This window comes from Xenopus tropicalis, chromosome 3 (genome assembly GCF_000004195.4).
Source record: "Xenopus tropicalis strain Nigerian chromosome 3, UCB_Xtro_10.0, whole genome shotgun sequence".
NCBI lineage: Eukaryota > Metazoa > Chordata > Amphibia > Anura > Pipidae > Xenopus > Xenopus tropicalis.
Genome location: NC_030679.2, coordinates 119,049,618 through 119,077,493, shown reverse-complemented (window position 1 = coordinate 119,077,493; position 27,876 = coordinate 119,049,618). Strand labels below are relative to the sequence as shown.

At 41.4% G+C, this 27,876-nt stretch overlaps 1 protein-coding gene across 1 annotated transcript in view; it reads left to right on the top strand.

Moving 5' to 3' along the window:
• Nucleotides 1–27,876, top strand: part of adgra2 (adhesion G protein-coupled receptor A2) — a 91,186-nt gene that overhangs the window by 29,364 nt on the left and 33,946 nt on the right. Inside the window, exon 2 of the mRNA XM_002932954.4 lies at nt 21,569–21,640. Coding sequence (XP_002933000.2) covers nt 21,569–21,640 — 72 coding nt within the window. The remainder of the gene's footprint in view (nt 1–21,568; nt 21,641–27,876) is intronic.

Sequence of the window (27,876 nt, the reverse complement as noted above, 5' to 3'; positions counted from 1 at the left end):
TTGTATTATCCTTATATTTTACAAAAGGGGGTACATTATTTGAGCTGAAGAAGGTGAAACAGTGCAGCAGGTTAGGGGGCTGATTCTGTATTTATTTTTATTACTTGTATCACATTATTAATATTATTTTGTAGTGTTTGCTAACCTCTGTTATGTAATTTATTGAAATTATTCTTTTTTAAGTTTACATTAACACAAATGGAGCACTGTTAGGCACATTTAGGCAATGGGCCTGATTCACTAAAGGGCGATAAAATGTGCGCTATTTTTATTGTGCGCTAAAATTTTTACCGCGTCTTAATTTTGGCGATTTTTCGCACGATTCACTATAAGTATACTCGCGCTTTTTTACGCGCGATATTGCATGCGTTATTTAACTCGCGAAAGGCTATTTCAATGCGGTATTTGCCGGTACATGCGCTAAATATGCGAATAATCGCCGCATATGAATGGTAGCATATAAATGGTATCATATAAATAGTAGATGCTTATAAATAGTAGCCACTAGTGATGAGCAAATGTGTTCTGGTTTCTTAAGTAAAAAATTAGCAAATCTTTCGAAAGATCCACGAAACGGCAAAAATGTTGTGCGGGCAAAAAAATTGTTGCTGTGACTATTATTTTTTGACACTTGTATCAATTTTTGGATGTGCGGTGAATTTTTGCGTGGCAAATTTTTTCATGCGTTTTGCCATTGGCAGATTGTTTTGCGAAACGCATGAAAAAATCAGCCGCAAAAAAAATTCAACGCACGTTCAAAAATTCGCTGCGAATCCATGCCTGGCGAAACATTTCATCACTTGTAGCCAAATAGAAATAGTCGCGCAAATGAACGCACGCCATGTTAGCCATACACGCCAATACTTGCAGAAAATTACTGTATTAAAAATGAACATTTCCCTGCAAACTGGCGGCTGCGTCACTCTAGGGGAAACACAGACTTGAATAAATAACACTGTAAGTCCATATTTTATTGCAAAAAATCATTTACTGTACTTTTGTATAATTTTTCGCCTGCCTGTAGTAGGTGTTAATTTTCGCATAGCCGAATGCGATATTTAGCGCGCAAAAGTTATAGTGAATCATGCGATCACTGCGAGAAATACCGCGTGCGAAAATGGCGATTTTTCGCACGCGATAATACTATGGTGAATCGTGCTCAAATTATTTTGCGTTTTTTAACGCGAAAAAGCGTGCGATAATTTTTATCGCCCTTTAGTGAATCAGGCCCAATATGTTTATAAATATGGCTCACTGATCTTCCATTTGTTTCCATACAGCCAGTTGTAAGAGCAGTGCATTTTTACCCTGTGTACGGCTTGGGGCTGCCATATTGATTTATCCTGCTATGACAAATCCCACATTCAAAAATAAACTCTCCGTGCAAAGTGTGGATTTGCTAGGCTGGGTATTTAAGGGAAAATAAACAAGTGCAAATTTTATTTGTGTCAATTTGTATTTCTGTGCAGTTATATGGTATAATCATATTTAAGAAAGTGAAACCCCATTTTGACAAGTTCCCACGATCCCCTCAGACGGAGCCATATTTCTACCCTCCCCGCAGAACCTCCGCCTTGGAATAGCACTGATGTGTGTGTACGGCTGTGCGGATCCCTTAGCTCCCATAACCAGCATTATAATTAAGGGGCGAAGCTCCTGTACCAAGTCGCTTTTTACCTCATCACAGTCCTAATAAAGAACATCTGGATACATATGGGGATTTATGCTTAACCCTTTTCTATGCATTACTGGAAGGATTATTTATATGGTTGGCTGTGTTAGAATCCCTCTGGGTTCTCTTTTAAATGGCTCTTATACCCTGTTCTTAAAAATTTAATCTAACATAGAGATTACTTTACCCTAGGAATGTGTCAAAAACACAGAAGTTGACTGTGGGTCAAGTTGGGCAGTCTTGGCCTATTAAATATGTATAGATATATACATTTACAGCAGGGTCGGACTGGGCCGCTGGGACACCGGGAAAAATCCCGGTGGGCCCCGGCTCTAGTGGGCCCTGGCGGCCCAGACCCGACCCTTACCGGGGGCCCTGCGAGGGGGGTTAGGGGGGCTCCTATGGGGGGCGGGGGGGGCGGTGCGGACACCTGAAGGGCCCCTGGGGCGGGAGCCTCGGTGGGCCCTTCACCCGCCCGGTCCGACCCTGATTTACAGGACAGTTCCAACCACATCTGCTGTAATTCCATTTAATGTATTTATCACTATTTCTGTAAAGAAGACTTTCTTTTCTGTTTATAAAGTTCAGATTGTACTGCAGGCCTACAGAGACCTCTTGGGAGAGGATCGACTCCACCTACTGGTGCAGTCCTTACCTGATGGGATTTTATCCCAATGATGTTTCATGCTCCCCAGCTTGCTTTTACTGGTGATCCCTAAGTTGAAAAGCAAAGGGACATATGTAAAAGTAGGACAGTGTAATAAAACATCAGTGTGTCATAAGGTATGGCTCAGTAGATTTAGGGTGTGGCCAGAAATGTGTCCAAAAATGCTATATTTTATATTCTGAACTTACTGAACCAGCCTACAGATTTAACATCTCTGTAATAATAATGATTCTTCAGGCCTTCAAAGTTCTGCACAGAGGATCACCATCTTGAATTTTGTTAGGAGTGTCAGTGACATGCCCATGCTCAGTGGGATCTGAGCAGCTGTTGGGAAGCTAAGCTTAGGGTTTGTTGCAAATTAGCAAGCAGAAAATGATGCTGGCCTGTCATATATGCTGATGCTACAGGGCTGAGGATTACATTCTGATGCAAACTGCACTGGTTTCAGAGCTGCCATGTAGTAATTATCTAGTATTGTGACATTTATATTCTGTATATACAGTATATTGTGAGTTGCTCCCTAAGCTCTGAAAGCAACACTGAGTATGTGCAAGGAGTCAGCAGAAAAGAAGATGGGGAGCTACTGGGGCATCTTTGGGGGCACAGATCTTCCCTGCTAAAGGGCTGTGGTTGCCAAAATCACCATCTGTTGTGCCCTAGTAGAATCCTCACCTGAAAATGCAAATTGCCCAGATTAACCCCTTTTGCCATTGTCCATTGTGCATTTATCTGTAGCACCCACACCAGTCAATCCCTCTGGAAATAAGAACTTTCCTTTAGTGACCCAGAAAATGTGCTTTTTTTGTATATTAACTATTTCTATTACCCAGTGATATTGACCGTACTGTATGAGTTTCATCTCGATATCAATCTCCCAATAAAAGCTAAGGGAGAAAATCATTTACGCCAGATTATTTCCTGTTAGGGTTTGTTCCAGTCCCAGCGGACCATTTACTGAGTGAGACTGAACACTCCCTCGCGGCGGTTTTACAGCATAACAACCTTCATTGCGTCATGGATATCCTCTTTCTAAATAGCTGGAAGGCACAGTCATGCCTGAGTGTAGAACTATTACTGGGAAGGGATAATTGCATTAAGTCAACTATACACTAAACATTAGGAGATCTATTTATTTGTCCATTAAGATTTTGGAAGATTTTGAGGGGAAAAAGAACCTCTGAGTGCCATCCCATAGCATTGCCCATAATCCTAATGTAGCTCTAGTAAAATGTAAATAGTGCACAGGTTATTGATGGCAGGACACAAACATACAGCTATAGCCCTGCGCCGTTTGGGCCTAACCGTGTGTGCGGCTCTAATGGTTCTGTAATGAAGGGTGCAATTAAGGCCAGTTTTCTTGCTCATTTTTTTCAAGCATTCCTGTTAATTAGAAGCTATAAATCAGCCTGCTGGATAATTAGAGAGCTGCAAGGCTGGGGTTGGTCAGTCAACTGTTATTACATGCAGTTTAGTCTGCTGGGAACATTTCTGACATGAGGTTGGGTAGGTCTCTGTGGGTGATGGGAATTAACCCCTCTCGGGGTGCCAGCAATGCAGAAGTAGAACTATGGAACTCAGCACACTTTTGGCTTTTCTGATTCACAACAGGGAATGGTGCCTGATGGTAAATAAGTAGCACTCCTTTTGCTCCTCACTAGCACCTGTTTAGTCTAGATAGATATGAATTTTGTACAAAGTGGTTCAATGCACCAACGCTGCACCCAAAGCAACCAATGCAGGTTAGTCTTGTGCAATTAAACATAAGCTAGGTACAGACAACAGATACAGTTGTACAGCTTGAGCATTTGCCAGCCTTTTCTGTTGTGACGGGAGCCCCAGGATGTTGAGGGCCCTAGGAGGCCCAGTCTGACATTGACTGCATGTCTATCCAGCTTGGTTTTACTATTTGTTTCCAAATTAACCAATGAGCCTTTAGTTAAATTCAAAGTGCTTAAGAATGTAAAAGAAATGTTATTGGCAGTTAATAGATGTGTCACTGCTGACAGTTGTCATGTACCTACACTAAGCTTCCCATGTGACCCATTTACTTGATAATGAATAGAGTGTCCCACATATTTCTGCTGATCCATGCACCCTAAAGCCCCCACAGCTTAGACTCTTCTTTTCATTCATCTTGTACAGTGTGAATGGACCAAGCCCTTGTGTAAAGCATTTCTATAGCATCCCATCTCCTATTGTGGGAGCACTGGGGGAGCTGGCAATAGGCTTGACACGTGCTCACTTAGGAACTGACCTGTCAAGTGTATTGTGTTGTGTTAAAGGGGCTTATCCTGGAGACGGCCCAGAAGAGAGTCTTATCTGCAACCTCTGTGCGCCGCCCTAATGACTCTTCAGCCTCGCAGAGGAAATACGCTTCCTTATTGTTCCTTGAAAAATAATGGGAAAGTTGAGCTGTATGGGCATATTAATGAATAAGTTGGGTCTTCATTTTTCTTTCTAACATACCCATTTATTCATACATGGGCATGATTAGTAGTTCTAGTACAAAGGGAAAATATTCTCAGTTATTGTAATTACCACTTGCATGTAGAAGGGCTTTCATTTAAAGGAGACATTCATCATTAAATGAACTACTAGAATGTTGTTTATGGAAGTCATCTAACAACTGTGCAATTGCTTTTTATATATCATCTTTCATTCAGAAAACAGATGGCAGGTTAAATGCCAAAGAGCATTGGCCTATTATGCTGCCAGAACATTCCTGTGTTGTGCATTTGTTTACAGTATAGGCATAATTGTATTTACACATGGGGGAACTGGCATTTTGCCCGCCAGTCTTCAGTTGGAAGATACTGGGCATCATCCTATACTTGGGATAAGCTGAAACATATCTTGTGACAATTGTATGGATAAGTCAGTTCAGATAAAGAGTCTTGATAGGTATTTACTAGTTTTCTAATCTATAGACCCTTCTAAATACGGACAAACTTGTCAGGTTAGGTTTCTGTTGTGAAGAAGAGGGGCTTATAGATAGATAGATACAGTGGTGTGAAAAACTATTTGCCCCCTTCCTGATTTCTTATTCTTTTGCATGTTTGTCACACTTAAATGTTTCTGCTCATCAAAAACCGTTAACTATTAGTCAAAGATAACATAATTGAACACAAAATGCAGTTTTTAAATGAAGGTTTACGTTATTAAGGGAGAAAAAAAACTCCAAATCTACATGGCCCTGTGTGAAAAAGTGATTGCCCCCCTTGTTAAAAAATAACAACTGTGGTTTATCCCACCCCCAGTTCAATTTCTGTAGTCACCCCCAGGCCTGATTACTGCCACACCTGTTTCAATCAAGAAATCACTTAAATAGGAGCTACCTGACACAGAGAAGTAGCCCAAAAGCACCTCAAAAGCTAGACATCATGCCAAGATCCAAAGAAATTCAGGAACAAATGAGAACAAAAGTAATTGAGATCTATCAGTCTGGTAAAGGTTATAAAGCCATTTCTAAAGCTTTGGGACTCCAGCAAACCACAGTGAGAGCCATTATCCACAAATGGCAAAAACATGGAACAGTGGTGAACCTTCCCAGGAGTGGCCGGCCGACCAAAATTACCCCAAGAGCGCAGAGACAACTCATCCGAGAGGCCACAAAAGACCCCAGGACAACATCTAAAGAACTGCAGGCCTCACTTGCCTCAATTAAGGTCAGTGTTCACGACTCCACCATAAGAAAGAGACTGGGCAAAAACGGACTGCATGGCAGATTTCCAAGGCGCAAACCACTTTTAAGCAAAAAGAACATTAAGGCTCATCTCAATTTTGCTAAAAAGCATCTCAATGATTGCCAAGACTTTTGGGAAAATACCTTGTGGACCGACGAGACAAAAGTTGAACTTTTTGGAAGGTGCGTGTCCCGTTACATCTGGCGTAAAAGTAACACAGCATTTCAGAAAAAGAACATCATACCAACAGTAAAATATGGTGGTGGTATTGTGATGGTCTGGGGTTGTTTTGCTGCTTCAGGACCTGGAAGGCTTGCTGTGATAGAGGGAACCATGAATTCTACTGTCTACCAAAAAATCCTGAAGGAGAATGTCCGGCCATCTGTTCGTCAACTCAAGCTGAAGCGATCTTGGGTGCTGCAGCAGGACAATGACCCAAAACACACCAGCAAATCCACCTCTGAATGGCTGAAGAAAAACAAAATGAAGACTTTGGAGTGGCCTGGTCAAAGTCCTGACCTGAATCGTATTGAGATGTTGTGGCATGACCTTAAAAAGGCGGTTCATGCTAGAAAACCCTCAAATAAAGCTGAATTACAACAATTCTGCAAAGATGAGTGGGCCAAAATTCCTCCAGAGCGCTGTAAAAGACTCGTTGCAAGTTATCGCAAACGCTTGATTGCAGTTATTGCTGCTAAGGGTGGCCCAACCAGTTATTAGGTTCAGGGGGCAATTACTTTTTCACACAGGGCCATGCAGGTTTGGATTTTTTTTCTCCCTAAATAATAAAAACCCTCATTTAAAAACTGCATTTTGTGTTTACTTGTGTTATCTTTGACTAATAGTTAAATGTGTTTGATGATCAGAAACATTTTGTGTGACAAACATGCAAAAGAATAAGAAATCAGGAAGGGGGCAAATAGTTTTTCACACCACTGTAGATACTGTAGGTAGATTCGATAGACTGTGTATATAGTATAGTGTATATAGCACAAGATAGCACGTCCCAAATACACTGCACTTTAATGCACTGATCTACCATATATTTACCCAATGCGTCATTATTCTTGTCTTGTAACCACAGATTATGGACATCATTTTGTGGGGTTTTTTTATGGTTGGACCAAAGAGTATTGCATTGAGGTGGGACCCTCCGACCTGCTTTCCTGCACACTGTCCTTTTGTATTCCCACCAGCTCTGCTCTGTCTGGGAAAGGAAATGTGCGGTGCAGCTGTGGGCTGGGCCACGTGTTAATCCCACGCACCCGCTTTACTGTATCCAGCCTGACTCTCATCAACTCATCAACCCTGAATGAAAGTTGGTCCTCTGTCTGGCTTCTATCTCCTGCCAGGCAGAAATAACCTTTACAAAAGGGGTAAGCGGTTAATAATATAGCGTTACACTGATATCATATCAATATGTATGTAGGCTGGGCTATATAAACACTTGGGCACAGGGCAGTAGAAGATGACCAGCTGTTTAAATGAAGAGTGCCCTAGCTGCAGTGCTCCAGGTGATGTTAAACAAGGAAAAATTCTCTCTCTTTGTACCCCACTGCCCATGACATCCTGCCCTATCCCGGAAGTAAGTACAGGTATAGGACTCATTATCCAGAATGCCAGGAACTGGGATATTCCAGATAAGGGATCGATCCATAATTTGGATCTCCAATAAAACATTAATTAAACCCAATAGGATTGTTTTGCATTCAATAAGGATTAATTTATATGAAGTACAAAGTACTGTTTTATTATTACAGAGAAAAAGAAATCAATTTAAAAAATCTGAATTATTTGATTGAAATGGAATCTATGGAAGACAGCCTTCCTGTAATTTGGATCTTTCTGGATAATGGGTTTCCAGATAATGGATCCCATACATGTACAGAACTCCCTTTGTGTGTTGCACCACTTAAATCAAATGCAGTTAAAGAGCATTAAGTGAATGCCTGTGTCCCATCAATGTGCCAACCTTTCCTTGCAGCCAACTTGTGCCTATTCGCATGCAGTTTTATGACTGCTGATAATGTTACATCTACTAAAATTTGTGGCTGATTAAGATGGGGGCAGATATGCTGGAATTCTTAGAGAGAATTCTTCTGCATTAGATGAAGGAGGAAGGAAAGGCTCTGGAAGCTTCGCTTAGAAAATTGCCTTTTATTATGTAGCTGAAAGTGGTTGTGTATTCTGTCTGCTGTATAAATAGGCACTGAAATCCAAACTGTAATGCTTTATCTTTCTTTTTAACTACAACAACCAAAGACTGGGTTCTGTAAGTTATAGTTTTAGACATCCATGCTATAAATGATAGAAAAATAGCCTGGATATACAGAACATGTATGTGATGTGAGTGTTGACTGGCTGCACCATGCAGGAGATTGTTAGCGCAAAGCAGCCCCTTTGGGCACTTTTCTCCATGCGCGGTGCTGCAGTACAGTATATATCCTGGGTAGGATTTCAGGCCCATTAATATTTCATGGCTCCAGGATATATTTACATAAGTCCGAGTGGTTCAGTTGTTACCATATGTAGGTCTGCTGCAATGACTGAGCCACTGATTGATGCACATGTGCACATATGAAAATATCCCAAAAATGCACCGTCTTGGTGGGTTTGCAGAGAGGCAGAAATCACGCTCCTTGTTCCATGTGTGATAGATAGACTTCTGTTCCAAGTGTTGCTGCTCGGCATAAAGTGAGAAGTATGAGTATGATATTGTTATTTTGGGTTGGAAAAAGACTACTCAAGTTTGATCCTTAAAGGGGCCATTTTTACAGATAGGAATTATTTTTAGCCCAAAGTGAAACCAGCACCATATATTATTCATAATTGCCTACAAAATTAACTCTCTGAGAGGCCTGGGAGGCAGGTCACTTAGGAAGGCACACCTGCATTGGGTAAATGTGGAAATACAGGCATGGGACCTTTTATCCAGAATGCTTGGGACCCGGGGTTTTACGGATAAGGGATCTTTCCGTAATTTGGGTCTCCATAACTTAAGTCTGCTAAAATTCAGTTAAATATGGAATACACCTAATAGGATTGTTTTGCCTCCAATAAGGATTAATTATATGTTAGTTGGGATCAAGTACAAGGTACTGTTTTATTATTACAGAGAAAAAGGAAATCATTTTTAAAATTAGAATTATTTGCTTATAATGGAGTCTATGGGAGATGGCCTTTCCGTAATTCGGAACTTTCTGGATAACGGGTTTCCAGATAAGGAATCCCATACCTGTATTTTACAGTTAAGACTTGCTATAATGTGAATAACCTAGAACTTTACAATAGCAGTTGCCCAGCTGTAACTGTCAGGTCTCAGTGAAGCTAATATAATTATAGATACCGATATACATTCATGAATTTGGAGAGATATACCATATTATACAGGAAAGTATACTACTTCAGGCTAAATAAATAATGCCTTTACACTTCCCTCTCTATAGGAAAATGAAAGGAATCATTAATAATGACTGCAAGGTCGCTCAGGCTTGGTACATTTATAGAGGCCTATCATAGCTACAATTTTCTGTACTACCGACTCTATTTAACTGGGTGTTTTCCAAGCACAGTAGCAAGAAACATAATTGAAAAGTAAATTAAAATGTGGATTCAACTAGACATGGAATGAGCAGCTTACAATTCTCACCCCCAGTGGGCTTGCCTTTTGCGCAATTTCTTGTTTTTGTTTAATTGGTAACAGAAATATTATGAGGTTGTGTGTGTGTATCCGTGTGTGTGTCAATACTAATGGCAGGATAAGACTTCAGTGTTAGACAGATCAGCACTGACGATACAGAAAGAAAGTGACAGGGCAGCGAGGCATGGTATAGACTACTTGTGATATGAAAGTTAGAGTACCCTGACGGTCCCAGGTCAGTTACTAACACAAAGGCACCCGGAGGTACTGCTGCTTGCACAACAATTATCAGAGCAGCCTTATACTGATGTGATTATCCGTTCGCTGTCCAACTAAAGATAAAAGTAGTGTTTTCTGTCCAATGTACTAACTTGACACTAAAGCTGGCCATACACACACCGATATAATCGTACCAGTCAAAGTTTTGTATGATTGTTGCCCATTATCTTCCCCACAATTTTTGTACCATGCTGGTCGTTGTTTAGTCAGTCGGACAGGTTACAAAATTTCTGATAAAATCTGCTCATATATTGTGTATCTGATGAAACCCACAGGTGACCTACAATATATTTCCAGGACATAACTTGTGTACAATTGTTGTCTTGCAATTATTAATGGGCAAAATATCATCGGGTTATTTTTAGTTTACAATTTTCAGCCTGAATGTTAGTTTTAGATTATTGCATTAAAACGTACGATTAATATCCAAATGTTCAGTGTAGGACAACTAAAATCAGAATGTGTATGGCCAGCTTAAAGGTGGCCATACACGTAAATAACGAAGATTGTTCCCGCCCTTCATTGTTGTTCAGGGCTGAATTGTCAGATATGGAGGTAGAAACAATAGAAATTCTACCTCCACCTGCTGAATTAGCCCTAAACGTAGATTAATGGCACCCGATCAAAATCTTTTAGCCTGGCCGATCGATGAGACCGCAGCCTTTGCGATATCGGTTAGATGGGTCAAATACTATTTCACTATTGCTCCCAGGCTAGCAGGCCATACTATATAATGGCTAGAAGCAGCCAAGGGATATGACATAGTTTTATTTGTATTGTTGGTCTCTGTGTTGATTTGTTACAATATACTTGCTGCATGAGACACAAGCCTAATGGAACAATGCTAATGTAGGAAACTTTTATTGGGTGAATGGAATAACAGGCCCTAACAGGCCACTACTAGCCACCAAATAAAGCATTACTGCAGAGGAGTAAATTCTGGGTCCATAGAAAAGAAATGACTTCCACAGAGCCACTAGATATATGTCTTACGTTCCATTCAGCTAGGGCTCTGCTCTGTATGTTCTCCCTGTGTCTGCATGGGTTTTCTTCAGGTACACCAGTTTCCTCCTACCAGGGCTGCCATCATGGGGAACAGGGGCTACTGCAGTAAGGTGCTCCATGGCAGATGGCAAAGTGCAGGAGTAGTAAGGGATTTGGAAGAATAATGGGCAATTGGGGAGGACCATAGTTAATCAGGGGCATGGCTGTGCATGCAAGGGTTTATATTTTTATTGGGATCACATTTTACTTAGTGGGAGGGCCCACCACCCAAGGGTCCTTGCTAAGTTAGTAGTATGGGGCCCAGTGATTACTGAAGGCAGCATTGCACAGTAATATTAGAAATATTAATATTAGAAACCATTATCTAATATACAGCATGTATAACAGTTATTATTTCCATAGAATACTATATATATACATATATATATATATATATATATATATATATATATATATATATATATATATATATAGGAAAGCATTTTCCCTTTTTACTCTTAATTTCCAGTTTTTTTTCTTGCTCCTGTGTTCCTATGGTAAGGCTGTTATGAAACACTGTTGGTGCTTAATGAGACTGATCTGGAATACACCCCACTGCACATGAACATTCACTTAATTTTGATAAACTATGTCCGGTTCTGCACAGCTGAAACCATAAAGCTATGTATTTGTAAAGCTGAAATCATATAGGCTATGCTTTTCCTTTAAACAACTGGGCAGTCATTAGTATCCAATGGATAATTTTAGTGATGACATGGAACAGGTTAATCCCCCATGCAATCTTTATCACCCTTTCGGTGGGCCCCATATCTGCCTCCTTCTGCCAGAAGGTTTCACAGTGGAACATCCCACCCCCAGCATCTCTCCTGGACGCTCAGATACGTTGCAGAGCTCTTCTGGACTGGTGCTGGGATTCTGCTTATCACACACGCACACACTATATGTCTGCAGCTTCTCAACACAAAGCAGATGTGCACAGCCGCCCACCACATACGGTTCTAATCCAGTCTCAAGATGGCCGCCAGAAATCCCCTTTGAGGAAACTTGGGACATTTACTCATCCTGCTGGGGTGGCAGCCAGTAGTCAGTCAGCTGAGGCAAGGGCTGCACATGACAGTTTAGGGGACTGTGTTTAAAGGGGTAGATTTCAGCCTATGACTTCTGTAGCTAGTGTGGTGTCTGCGTAAAATGTCCATAATTACACCTGGGTATTCTTTGGTAGGTCAGAATTTTTATATAGAGTGCTCAGGGTGCCAAAGGGAATTAGTAAAGGCTGGTGGATTGGGTGCATATATACCCCCAGCCATGAAGGTTCCACCATGTTTTCATGAAACTAAGGACAACAGACGTCATGTTTGGTTATCACCTTTCCATGATTTTACCTCATCTGGTTGTTGACACTCTATAGCAGTGATTCCCAAGCAGTGTTTTGTGAGCAACATGTTGCTCACCACCCCCTTGGTTGCTCCCAGTGGCCTCAAAGTAGGTGCCCATTTTTAAATTACTGGTTTAAAGACAAGCATTGTAAGCACAGAGACATAGTTTTACTGCAAGCAGATCCTCCTGCAGGCCAGCAGTTCACGGGGGCCTACCAAATATCCATTACAGCCCTTATTTGGCACCCCCCACGAGCGAAAAAGGTAGGGGATCCCTGCTCTATAGAAACTCAAATATGCAGATAAATAAGGTTTCCTGTGCAGAGTAATATGTTTATGGAAATGTGGTTCTAAGCAGGGCACTTTTGGAAGTGTGCAAAGTCGGTCCCTTTGCCTCCTGAGCCCAAACAACTAAAGCTATGTGTTCATTTTAATGGAAGTTGATGACTGACTGGGGCATGGCAGGGTTAGTTCTACATCCTTCTTTTGTAGAGTACATGAATTAAATGAACCTATCCGCCTTGAACTCCCAGGGTCACCCCAAATGACCTTGTAGCTCCAGCAAAATCAATCTGTTGGTTCCACATTTTTCATCTCCTCCTGGTGGAACCTTTGCCTATTTGTCATCTGTCAGCTTCCTAATCAAGTCCTGATGTCTAAATGGCAGTTCTAGGCATTACTGATTATTTTTTCCTTTTGTCAGTCTCTGGCAGCACAATAGTGGGTCCCAAAAAAAAATAACAAGTTGTAGGTTAACCCATAACAGAGAACAGATCCCATCCTAGTCTCTAATGGCAAAAACCATTCCCAAAGACTATAAGTTCCTAATGTTTGTAAGCTCTTTTGGGCAGAGCTCTCTTCACATCTTGTATCGGCTATTGATTGCTTTATATGTTACTCTGTGTCCAATGTATGAAACCCACTTATTGTACAGCGCTGCGGAATATGTTGGTGCTTTATAAATAAATGTTAATAATAATAATAATGTTTTTTTCCCTTTGAATCTGCACTGTAACGGAGGTGTCCAGACCAAATTCCTGTGATAAGGACATTTTGTCCCGTTGACTTATTCAAGGTCTTTAAACTACAGCAGGCTTCAAGTATCTAAACTGTTACCACAATGAACATTTATGCCATTATCTCTGAGTTAGTAACAAGCTCGCGCTGTGGGAGGGTAGCAGTGCATTCACACCTTGCAGTGGGATTCTTCCACTGTGCTGTTCTTTTCCTGCAAATCATCTAACACCTTCATTGAATGTTTTCGGAAAATTGACATATTTCTGAGTGTAAGTCGTGAGAGTCAACCAAATTTTTTGTCTAGCTACAAAAGTCCTGAGCAATAATATAATTGCTCCGCCCCTAATATCAAGGACCCGTAAGAAGAACATGGAAGGTACAACCCTATGCATACAGTTAATTTAGCTTGAAGACTGTGCATAACATTGAAAAGATGTTATAAAAAGAGGGTAATTATGTAATGAGAGCATTCCTTATATTGGGGCAATAACCAATAATATATATATATTAATATATAATATTAGCTGGCATGCCTGTGGTGCCATAAGATGGCAAATGACATGAAGTGCTAGTGGCCCTTGGGCTTATCTCCTCTCAATGTACTGCGGATGTTTTGCAGCTGTGGCGGCTCTGAGAGGGAGCTGCAGACAGACGGGCACACAGTTGACAGCAGCACTACTTGAGGGCTATTTATACTATTCCAAGGTCCTTTCCAGTCAGTCCATTCTGTTTTCTTTTCCTCCTGACACAGAACATGTGTGTTTTATATTCTGCAGCCTGCAGAACTAGGCCTTTTTCTGGATGGGGCGTCTATTTACATTTAAGATTTTACCAGGTACTTTAAGATAAATATGCCATTCACAACTTGTCCTGGATTGCATTAGTGAGATGTTAAGCAGAGTCTGTGGTGCAAGAAAATTCTTAGTATTCATAGAGCAATGCAATGAGAGGCAGAGCCGGCCCTTCTCTACGCCGCCATATCTGTCTTAGAAGTGGCTGATGGGACAGTCCTGGAGATGTTGCCTTTCATTTGTCTCTTTTGCCCTCTAGATAACAGGACTGATCCCTTAGGCATTGGTCTGTCTCATTTGGAAGATATTCAAACATAGGGCCAGATTCAGCTCGGTGAAAAAAGTGCTTGATCACTTCAAATTGAGATGCAGTTCAATTCAGAAAAACCTTATCTCACTGTTTATCACGCAAAAACTCTATTAAAGTGCATTGGAAAAAACTGGAATTAGGAGAAAATGTTTTTATCCTGCCATGTTTTGTAAGGGTATTATACACAGAACTGGCACTGCATTGTGTTCTGGGCTATTATATATGAAATTGCCAACAAATTAATCTTGTCATGTGTTCTGGGTTTTTCTTCTTACATGAATATGGCCCTGCATTTATAATACAAAGTGTTATGGGGATTATAATTCGCCATGTGTTTGGCATGTTATTTGTGGATTGTTTCTGAGATAGGAACTTTTTGGAAAATGTGTCAATTGTTGTGACATATAAGGATATTAAAAGTCAACTCAGAGTCCCATAACCTGCTCTTTCTCTTTGATTTGATCCCGTTGCTCCTTAGTGACCTCTAATAGCTTTCTAATTCAAAGTAAGATAGTACTTGTTCTAGGATAGTACATTATCTCTTGCTCACCACATATAACCAAATGTCTATAACCCACTTTCTTTGTTCTTTTTTCTTATATATTGGCCTACTTCTCATGGCAGTTTTTTTAGTGTACAATAAGTGTTCAGGCCCCAAAGTACATCTTGAGCCAATTTTCCTGAACTCCTTGCAAATAATAACCAGTTCTGTTTACTGTAAGCCATCGCTCCCTCCTACCTGCATTGGTGTCTAGACACAATCTGGAAGCACTTCAGGGGCTGATCCCGTGCTGGAACTGTCTGTAACAGCAGTCAGATCACATGGCAACACTCTGCCCCATATACATAGTGGCAAAGGCCAATAGAGGTGTCATTTATATCCAATCCAAGTATTCATTCTAAGGATGACTTGCACCTGAAATTATGAAAGGTATTTACTCCAATCAGAGGTTTATTTGTCATAGGGAAAAGATAAGAGAACCATGTGTCTGCTCAACAGTATAAAATGATAAGAGGCTGGAGTTCTTACCTACAGTCACTTATATATGTAAAATATTACACAGAGAGATTCATAATAATCATGATGTCTATTATTGGGTATCATACATTTAATAGGCCTGGACTGGAAATATGATTCTCTGGCATATGCCAGGGTTGCTGCTCTAAGTTACCATAGACCAGTGCCTGTGTGCCTAGACACCAATACATGGGTGCAAGGAAGCCCTGGAATTACCAACCGCCTAGAAGAAGTGTTACTTCCAGGACTCCCCATGCATGTTGCGCCTACACACACAAGGGACTAACAAAATGGCCAGTAATTACAATTCAGGTGGAAACAATGGAAAACAACACGACAGCTTGGGTGTCATTTTCCACTGCATATTAATTAGGGTTAAGATTGGTAAATTGAATAAAAGTTGCTGCATATTAGTGATGTACGTGTCGATAAAAAGTCGACCTGACCCCAACCACCCGTGCCCAACCCGACCCAGCAATCCACCTCTATCTATAGACCCAAACGCACCCTGCCCCCATCTCTGACATCACAAAGGGGGCGGTGCAGGTTTGTGCCTATAAATAGAGGCAGAAGTAGGTGAAAGTGGAACACAGTAAGGGCAGAAGGAAGAACTTGACCTAAACCCACCTTCTGCCTACCTTTATCCCATGCCCTCGTCCCCCCCCCCTCCAAACTTATTGTGTGTGCTCCTGCCGCCCTCACTGCCCCATCGCGCTGTTACTGCGCACATGCAGAGGGTGGGTTGTGCAGTTGACGAAGTGCCCTTCCGTGGTGCCTGGCTGGCTAGGCCTGGCATATCTGGTAATTTTAAGAGCCAAATTCCATTCTTTTAAGCAGATTTGTGACTGCCTTAGACAGTGTGGGTTACAGAATCACCCCTGACCAGAAGGCTTCCTAACACTATAAGGGATGCTGCTCTTTGTATTTCAGTATTTGAACAACAGCTTCAGAGATACAGGCTGAATATTACCCAGTATATGTAAGTGTTACATGAAATGGCAGGTCCCAGACTCTTTGTGTTATTAATAACATCTGGACTCTCTCTAACCTCCACACAACCTGTGTATTCTTCGCACAGAGTCTAGAGGGCCCCACACCAAAATCTCTTAAGCCCCCGTCACCTAAACCTTGGGGGAAAATTATCCATTTTTAGTAAAAGATATTGAAATTGCACACACAGTTGACCAGGGCATCTATACTTGAGACTCCCAGCAGCCACTGGGTCTGTCGTTATTCTAATAAGGTCAGTTCATCAGTTATCACAATTTATCTGTTACTTCTAAGCAAACACTTGGGAACTCTCCTCCCTGGCAAAGCTGACTTTACTTTCTTAGTACTAAGTGCAGATGTGCAACCCACTCCCTATATGTAGGTTGAGGGTTGTGATTGAACAAGATCTTGGGGGACACAGGTTGGATGTTTGATTTCTGTCCCAAAAGACACTAAGGGGCATATTTATTAAAGCATGAAATAAAAACTCACCTACTTTCTATTCATTCCTGTGGGTCTTTTAGAAGCGTGTTTATCAAATGGTGAATTTTAACTTTAACCTATTGATAAATAAGCTTCTTAAAATCCTATAGGAATGAATAGAAAGTGGGTGAGTTCTTATTTCACACTTTAATAAATATGCCCCTAGGTTTGCACAGGAGCAGTTACCCATAGCAGCTAATCAGTTGCTATGGGTTACTACTTCTGGGCAAACTTAGTGCCCTATATTACATATGGGGAAGAGGGTCTGTCTATAATGCAGTAATTTTCCAGCTCTGTCTTCTATTCCAGTTACCTCCTGGTTGTCTGTCACCTACAGACCTTGGTTTTTGGATATCTAGAAACACTGGAGGCCTTGTTGCTCCCTTTGACCCAAAAGCCTGTATCCCCCAACCGTTTTTGTACTGTCCCTCAGCATTCCTGCTCACATCTTCTTCTTCCTCACAAAGTCTATCAGCCAGGTCCGCTCTGCCGAAGAAATGAGATCCAGTGTTCTCCTTATGATGAAACAAAGACATTTTTTATTCTCTTGGCCAATCCGTAAGAAAATTGGCCCATTACTTTTAGAAAACCAGATGTTGAAATCTTTTGAATTCTGCTCTTCATTTCATTAACTCCTCACAAATGGAAAGTGCTGCATGGCAAACAGGGATGTTCTTTTCATTTGTGGAGGGGCAAATTAAACTTTATTTTTAGTTTTGTTTATTTTATGTTACTGAACCAGAGCAGTGGGCTTTATATCAACCCTCACATACAAATGGAGGCAGTTAAGGAATATGACAGCTTCAATTATGTGACACCCACTCATATAAGACATTTAGGGTAGGATCCAGTTGTCATTAGAGACGTTTTTGCACGTAGTGATTGGTTTGCATCAGTAGTACAGAGAATTAGAAACATTTTGGGTTTGTGGCCTTGTGTCACCTACAAGAGAAACAAACATTCAATACATTGTATTACCCATATCAACAACACAGCTCTGTGGCGTGTACCCAATGAGTACCCAATGAGTTAAACATCAGGAATGTGCCCTAGGCTGCAGCAGTCAGAGAGCCAACAAACAAGGACAACACAGTAGAGGCCAAGGGCCTGACCCCATTAGCCTGTGCCTCCATCCACAAGCTCTAATTGCTCATTAAAAGAGCTTTAATGAGCCTGTGCATGAATGGGCCAGTGAATGAGCGCTGGCTGCTGGCACGGCTGGTTGCTGAAGGAAGATGGTTTGCTGAGGGAGAACTAGATGTAAAAGGGGCTGAGTACCAAGGACATGGAGATGATCTGTTACTGACCTGTGACCTCATCATAAAGATAGCTGTAGCCACAGCAGCCCCCTTGTCCAGCTTCTCAGCTTTTCACTCGCTTTCTTAGGTCACTATTTCTGCTTGACCTCTGCAGCCTTATCTGCTACCTCTTATAGATAAACACAGATTATATTAACTGGTAGGTTCTAATATCTGTCTTATCTGGTCTACTAGATTTACTGGAGTAAGATAAGGTCAATGGCACATGGATATGTGAGCTTATAGCTGTCACCCTGCCTCTGTGCCGCGAGGGCTGCAGTCTCTGGGGCTTGCTCTCATGCATTGGCACTGCCAAAAGTATTAGCAAAAACAGAAAATTGTGCCATAGGGCATTTGCCCAAGCTTGCGGTGTTGGGCGTGTCCTCCTAGGGTCCACCATAGAACCAGACTTTCTCACAAATACATACCGGCAATGCTAAATGTAACAGGTGTCATATAGGCTGATGACTGTGTGCCATGTATGTAGAGCTTTATAGGAGTTACACCATTTGTTATTGTTTGTTCATTGGATACACTGTTCTTATGTATCCTTGATATTCAAGCATTCAATCAGACCTATGATTAATAGGTATATAATTGTTTTGGTAAATATATCAGATCTGGCAGATGTAGGAAATTATTTTGTTTGCTAGACATGAAATTGCTGTGGATTTTAATAAACTGCCCTGTCAATGGCAATGGAAAGCTCCATAGGTGACCCTACTCCCATATGGTGCTCCCTGTTGCCATTGATGGAAAGTAGCCTTAAACACTAGTCTGTTTGAAAATTTCACATTTGACCCCTTTATATAAACTTTACGAATTTTACATCTTCCACCCAATAAGTACTAATTATGCTACTGACCTCATTCGTTAACAGATATATAAATATAGGGGTGTAACATATTCCATTGAACAATAATGGAAAGAAGTGGCCCCACCATTAATGGAGCTGGTCTGCCAGGCCCTGTTGGCTATTAAAGCAACACTGTGGGTATTCTTACTTTCCTTTCCAATAATAAGTAAGCAATCTCTTAGCTGTGTACATTTTATCATTCCTTTCCAGCTGAATGTTCCAAGACCCCATGACCCAGCATTTTGATTCCCTAACCCTGCAGGAAGTCAGTTAAGTGCCGGTGCTTGTAGAACTCCACCCACACTGAGTGCAACTTCCTGTAATAAAGACCCCTTGATTGTACATCTGGCTGCACAAAATGCATTGCACTAGAGAACAAAGGGCGGAATATAGCATTATATACAGAGGTTAGAGCCAGTGTTACAAGTGTATTAACAGTTACAGGGGAATGAAAAATGCACATGTGGCACATTTCCTTGTTATGGCAGTGATTCCTGTGTGCGGATTATTGACGAATACACCCACAAGTGCAGATGCTCTAAAATAGACACAATGGGAGGGCAAATTGGCGCCATTCATAATAGTACCTGTGTCAGTATATGCCCCTGCACTTCCATATGGTTGCCAATGTTCCATCCTACCTTTCTGATAAATGGTGGGCAACTGCACACCGGGGAATCCTGGCGCTACCACCCCCCTGAACCTGACTTGAGCTCCAGGTTTCCCACACTAGGTTGCATACATATGTGCACCAGACTTGCGCTTAGCCCATTGGATGTAACACTGAAAATGCTAGACGCAACTTGCACCAGCCCTGAGGAGGCCTAGGGAATACCGCTCCCCCTCACCCCTCTACAATTAATGTTTTTGCGTTGTATGAGGGCAAAGGGGGCCACATCACTATTGTGCTCTCTGTAGTAGAGGAGCCGAAATTCTGATTTAAAAATCAGAATATCAGCTCTCCAGGAGCGGCATTTTGATGCCCCTGGTAACTTCAGGGGCACTGCTTTCTGAGTAGAGCAGTGGTTCTCAACCTGTGGGTCGGGACCCCTTTGGGGGTCGAACGACCCTTTCACAGGGGTCGCCTAAGACCATAGGAAAACACATATTTCCGATGGTCTTAGGAATAATTTTATGGTTGGGGGTCACCACAACATGAGGAACTGTATTAAAGGGTCGCGGCATTAGGAAGGGTGAGAACCACTGGAGTAGAGTTTCTCAGCTGGCCTCATTGCCCCTGTTCACCATGCAAGTCATAGTGCAGAGTAAAAAACGTGATGAAATGTGTCCATTTTTTGCCTTGCATGGAGTATTAGCAGTGTACACCTTGTGTCTCAACCCTTTCTCCTTGTAGATTGTAAGCTCTTTTGGGCAGGGCCCTCTTCACCTCTTGTATCGGTTATTGATTGCTTTATATGTTACTCTGTATGTCCAATGTATGTAACCCACTTATTGTACAGCGCTGCGGAATATGTTGGCGCTTTATAAATAAATGTTAATCTAATGTAATGTAATGTAAATGAGTTTATTTCTCTCTTTTTGATAATGTATCTAGGGCTGCTGCCTTTTTCTGTGACTAATACTGGCCTTCGGCTGGGGGGTGAGATATGATATAATTTGGGGGAGGGGTTACAATATAAGAGATGGGGAAATGGATGGGCTAGGCGGAGGGAAAAGTGGAAAGGGCCAGGAAATAGGCACATTGGGTGGGGTTATAGGCAGAGCAGAGGCGGGCCCTTAGTTATAAAGGATAATCGAGAGGGTCAGGGCAAGTACATTGCCGACAGATTTGTAATACTGGTGGCAGCCCTAGCTAGTGGTTTACCATCTAGGCTGGTCAGATACCAGCCGGGTAGTAACCCTTAATGTATATCATGCTATTTAATCTTAACATATTGGCTCCAGACATACTTATTTAGGGATCACCATTTAATGGGATCAGAATCAGTATCTCAAATCATGACCCTCTATCAGCATACAGTATGTGCACAGTCCATGTAACATGCTCATTCAGCTCAAGGCCCATATGAATGGATTTGTGTATGGGGCCATAGTGCACTGTGAAGTCATACAGTAATCTGGCTGTGTGTGGCCTGCTGTAATGATACCCATATTTGGGGATAATACATAAAAGTGGATACAGAAACCACCTGAGTAATGCTGGCCATACAAACAGCAAAGGCATCAATCTAGCTTTATTGGAAGCTGAATTTTATGATCATAGGTTTGAAGTAGATACAAAAATGAGTAATTTGAGCAATTGCACCAGAGTTGGTCACTCAAGATGCTGCTGAGCCTCAGGCCATTGGCCAGTCTGAAGATGGGCATGTATGCGATTATGACTTATTGGATTTTCTCATATGGGACTATTATTCTCATGAATGGACAGCATTATACCTATATTTCAGCAACAGAGGAGTTTGTTTGCATTTTTTACATAATAACAAAATCTGATAAATGTTTTTTTTTTCTAAAATTTTCAGAATTCTGAGCAACAACAAGATAAGCACAATACAGAGCAACTCCTTTTATGGACTTAATATTCTGGAGAAACTGTGAGTAGCCAATGCCTTTGAATGTCTGTTGGTTAATTCCTGTGTTCCTGTACTGTCCCTTACATCTCATTCTACATTCAAAGTAAAAAAAAAGTTTAATTTTAAAAAAAGTTAGAAACACGGGAACGGAGGGCAAGGGGGTTGCATTGGGGTGGTTTGAGAAGGATCAAGAGAACTTCAAAGGATGATAGAAAATCTATATAACGGTCAAACAGAAGGTGTGTTTCTTGCAGGGAGGGATGTGATGAGGGAAGAAGATTTACAGAAAAGTTAGAAAATATTTTTAATATTCAGCCAAAGGTGCAGTTACACAAACTGGGTTAATGAATCAAGACGAGTTCTAGAAAAAATTGTCACCCAACTCCATGAGAGTAGCTTTTTCCTTTACTTACCGTCCATCATGTTACACTGCATTTTTAATTAACAATAATAGTGGCTAGGCAAGTAATAAGAAACAAACTGATAACACATACCCGGGTGCAGTACTAACCAAAGGCCATGAAAAGACACACCTGCGTATGTTCAAATCAAGCACCTTCCATGTATGACAGCTAGCATTTTTACCAATGTGTTGTCATAGCTAAGTTGTTGGCAGTTAATTTACAGTGGGCCCAGACTCCCTGGTCAAATAATATATACATTGGAGAGTATATACATTGGCCACTAAAGTAATCCAGTCTGTCTGTCAAAATTCCATTAGTGTAACCTTTGCTTAACTCTCCCGAAGATTCTATGCAAACAAACAGCAGCCTTTTCTCTGGATAATTTTGGATAAACCCCTACCCATATTATATTATATTTATGGCTACCAAAGAATCATTCATCAGCTCTCTCTTTAATAAGAAAGCGTTATCTTATTCTCTGTGTCAAAGTATGTGGGGGTGCTACCTTTATATGCATAAGGTCCAATCCCCCAGAGTGTCATTTGGTGTTCTAGCACCATCAGTAAGTCCATGCTAAAAGTAAAGAGACCCGAAAGGAGATCATGTTGGTGGTTTTGGGGGAGTGAGGGTGCTAGACCCATAGTTGCATAGAGCTGTTGTACTTTTGTCTTTTTAAATACACGAGTTAACTAAAGTGAAAGCAAACTGGGCCACACAGGTCAATCCTACAGCAATTGATCAGTGGTAGAGTAATAATTCACGTGAGAGTGGCCTAGGCCTGTGCATGGAAGTACATACTTATCTGGGGCAGAGTAGCTGGCAGTGGAACACAGGAGAAGGAATGTGATTATTCACAGTGACAGAATATAGTTATGAATGTATTAGGCTCAGGGGTGCCCATGTCACTCACTAAGATATCCTGCCAGTGTGAGCTTATATCTTCCCTATTGTGTTTTCATGGCAGCGGTTTCCTTCCTGATAGCAGCTCTGATTGGGCGCCTCCTTGGGTACTGGCCATTAGTTCTATAATTGGATGGGTATTTATATTGGTTTTCAGTATCAGGAATCCCAAATATGTAAAACAAATTGTCATTTTTATCCAGAATTCTGGCTTGGTTTTTATTTTTTTTATTTAGTGGTACACCCTACTTCTCATCCCTCTCTTGGGAATGTTGATGCCACACCCCTGTGCTGTCATAACCCTGCCCAAACCCTCCCTGACCCAGACTTTAACCTGAAATGTCACAAAATTCAGAGAATTCCCACAGAAACAATGGAAACTTTATTCAGAGAATCATATCCTTTGCCGTTGCCATAAAGCAGAACCAAGCTGTTATTAAAGGAATGTTTAACCAAATATGGTTTATTGCCAACTTACAATCATACATGTGTAGTTTTGATGTTATTACATGAAGTCAGAGTGTCATAAAATGGGCAGTTCTTGGATACTCCAAATAATGCAGACATAAGAGACATGATGATCACTGGATAAATAGATATACACTGGATAAACAGAACACGCATGCATCGTTCCAACCCTGGATCCATGGGCCATGTTTGAAACATGGCCTATGGATCCAGGGTTGGAGAGATATACACAGTGCAGCCAGGACAGCATTAAACCCTAGGGTTTATGGGTTGTTTTGGTCCTAGGTTGTTGGCAGTTGTGCTTAGGAGCCCCCAAAACATAGATTTGCACTGGGACCCTCCATTCACTTTTTGTGATTCTGTTGCGCTACAGTTTTATAACAGCTGGGGATCCATGAATATTTTGGATAAATATGGGAGGCCCAACCTTTCCTTAATGACCAGCCTTGATCTGATGATACAGATGTTATTTCTATGATGTGAATTAGTGAAGACACAGTGGGGGTTAATTGCCTATAGGACAGCTGCTCGTACTGCCGCCTGCACTGACAGTCTGGGAGCCAAGACCCAGAACAGAGCTCTCTTATCTGCCAGAAATAGGAATCTTTATAGCCAGGCCCCTTGCAATAAGGCTGAGATTTATGGCAGAGCTGCGGGTTATATGTAGGTATGCAGAAACTGGGAAGAGCAACAGGCTTATTCTATCCTACAGACCCAGAGGGAGTCCAGTTATATGTTCCAGCTGCGTGATCAGGGGGTGGGTGGGATATTTCCTTTGATGTATGAAGTGAAGTGTCTAAGGGGTAGGATTCCAGAAGCCCTACGCACTCATAATCACAGAGGTTAATGCTCCCATCAGCCCTATTAAATTGCAACCCCTTCTGCAATCGGTTGGACAGTCTCAGTAAACTTGAAAACAGAGTCTTTATGATACTGCCAAAGATGAGATTTTAAAGATCGGAAAATAAAAAGAGCATGAGTCACATGGTATCTTTGGGAACAGATAGCCATCTTGGCTCTCAGAGTGTTGTATCTGCCCAGCACATGGAACGTTGTGTCTGACATACAGTTACATGTGAGAAGACACATCCTGTTGCCCAGTTTATATGTATAGTAAAAACTAAAGCTGTTCATGTACAGAAGAAAAACTAGCCACCAGACAATGGGATCTTTGCCTGATTGGGCCACCCACACTGAGGACTTGTGATCTTCAGTAGACCAAACCACATTTTTTGTCCTGGTGTGATCCACAGTCAGTGGGATTTTCTTGACTGTCCATTCAATATCTGAACAATCCCTGATCAAATATCAACCTGGAAGGGCATCATTTTGGCCCTGAACATAGGTCCATAGCCTGCCAACTCAAAAGTGTGAAAATCTGGCCTTATATGCTGCACTGTCTCACTTTATTTGTACAGTATGGTTGAAGCTGCCCATATCTGAGAATATGCCATTATTTCCCTGACCATGGACTGATTCAGAGCTTGTCCAACTCAATCAGTATCTAACAGAGTGCCAGTAAGATAATGCTTGGGAAAGGTATCATTTTGGACATATAAAAAGCAATATCCTTCTGACTCTGTCTGATTCTGTCAAGAGACATTTACAGCCTATCTCTCCTTGTGTATCGGAATCTAGGATATTGGATAGTGTAACTCAACTTTTCCAAGTATTGATTGTATAATAAATGGCACATTCAGGGGCCCAAATTATATTTAAACATCATTTAGTGATATCTGGGGATCCTGATGCCTAAGGGACCATAAAATGTCCACATTATGCAAGTGGACCTCCAGGTCAAGAAATGGTATCTCCAGATACATTAAAGCTGACAAGCTGAGGTCCTTCTGCAGAACTGGAAAGTAGCATTAAAGGTCCCCATACACGGTAAGATCCGCTCGCTTGGGGAGATCGCCAAGCGAGTAGATCTTCCCCCGATATCCCCACCTACGGGTGGGCGATATCGGGGAGCTTGAAGTTAAAAAAAAAATAATACGATCGGATTATGTAGGCGGCAATGGGGCAGTCGGTTCGGGGACCGCATCAACGAGCCGATGCGGCCCCCGATCTGACTGAATCTTTTAACCTGGCCGATCGATATCTGGCCAATTTCAGGCCAGATATTGGTCGGCCAGCTCGCTCGTTTCTGCCCCTACACGGGCAGATAAGCTGCCGAGTCGGTCCAAAGGACCGATATCGGCAGCTTCTATCGGCCCGTGTATGGGGGCCTTTAGCTTAATTTGGCCATATGATGGACAGATGTCATTAGAAAGAGATGGCTATTGTTGCTCAGTCTTGAGAACCATAGCACCAGTGTATCTTTTGAGGCACACATAGGGTACACATGGGACACACATACTTTCGCTGTCCCTTCAAAAAGACAACAAAGAAAGAAGAGAGAGTAGTAATTAGTATGTAATTAGTATTCTGGGTAAATGCAGTACCATAATGATAAATCATTACATCAGTACATTTCCATTCGGCCATAGTATATAGCACCTCAAGTGATCAGAAACAAATGGTTCACATACGGTCTATAAATGCAATTATGTAGAACTAAAAATCTCTGTGTGTACAACCAGCTGTGCCTTTATGTTGCACTACATTTTTAAAGGAAAACTAAGTAAAAAAAATCCTCATCCCTCGATGAGGCACATTATAATCCCTCGATGAGGCACATTATAATCCCTTGATGAGGCTCATTATAATGCACTGGAGTTCCATAGTTAAACAACGCACCACACTATATAATTGTTTTTTTCTTAATACTTCTGTATTTTTGCCTAGTTTGTTTTTTTGTTCTTATCCCTGTAGTGCTCAGTTAATCACTGCGGGCCTTATTTAGCTACACTGATATAAACATTCGCATTCCTGCGGCCTGTCATAGAGAGACCCTCTGACACTAGGGGCAGGGCGGCCTATGGAGAAAGCTCTGTGTGAAAGATTCACCATCGCTGCTACACCATGATCGGAATGTAGCCCCATGCTTTCCAACTTGTGTGTTCCCAGCAACTGATGGACTACAACTCCCAAAATCCTCTGCAACATCAACATTGGCAAACTGTTGGAATGTTATGGGAATTGGGCTGATCTTGAAGCCACCCAGACGCTCAATATCATTCTCACTGGAGTTATTATTATGCTTTATTTATACAGACCAAACATATTTCATCTACAGAGATTATATATCCGTCCCTGCCCCAGTGGAGCTGGATAGTGGTTTTAGTTGTGTCTCATTGGGTCACTGACCTTGGCAACCAAACAACTGACCACAAGGGTTATTTTATTTTGAATTGCTTACATTTCTGGTCCTCTACAATTTATCTTCATTTCTGGCTTTCTAATTGATCATGAACCAGACAGCAGTTAAAGAGGCAGCATACACCAAATACACAAACAGGACTTGAGGTGAACATCTATTTTGCCTTTTCTTTTATTTAAACAATCCATATTTGTATAGTGTGTTTAAATATTGTTTAACATTTCCTGAACCCCCTCCATCCTCCTGTAATCGTGAGAGTTTATTAATGAGCTCTGTATAATAAAAAACTCCTTTCCTGTGTCTTGGACTTACAGATAAGGAGGAGACCATTATACCAGGGATTTATCAATTGACTAGTAATTGTAGTAATTGCTTTTTCTTCCCCCCCCCCCCCCACTACTGCTCTGAAGAACCAGGAAGCTGCAAAATGAAAGCACATTTAGTTTCCCTGTTTTCTCTGTTTGATGCAACAAGACCATAAGGCATTCTTAATGAGAATAGGCAAAAGGTAAAAACCCGACAGATGCAGAACACAATTGTAAATACTTCAAAAACCACAATAAACAAGGTCCAGTTAGACATTGTCTTGGAATAACAGTGTCCTTCACAGCTGAATTAGCCCCCCTGATGTAGTGCAAACAATCAAAGTTTGTTGTCTGAAGTCTAGAGATTGCAGGTGAAATGTTTGTTTGGGGAGGCTGCTATAAGAAGGCTTTCTTTGGATACATGTATGTGATTACATAGTGCTTGATCTCTTTTGGGGGAGGTTTACTAAATCTTCTTCCTTCATCACCTGTTGGCAAAAGACTAACATTTGTGCTGCTAATTGTGCCAACAATGACCAGCATTATAAAATACTAACATATATCATCATTAATACAGGGTACTAGTGTTATGCATGGGAGGGAGTTTGAATGGAAAACTTTACTCCTAATGAAATTAGCCTCATTCATCAAAGTCAATGTAAATGTTTGATAGTGCAGACTGTGCGCGAAGGAGCTTATGATTCATGCAATCGGTGTTTTTATACTGGATGGGAATTATATAAACTGTTTTTTGCAGAGTACATAGGTCCTGGGCAAGCTTCAGCCTTTCCACTACTCAGAATGGAGCAAATATATCTACAATACAGCAACTGTATGGCAATACAATACTGTATAACGATAAATGGAAGATTAATCATTACATCAACAATTGGGGGCTCATTCACAAACACAAGGCAA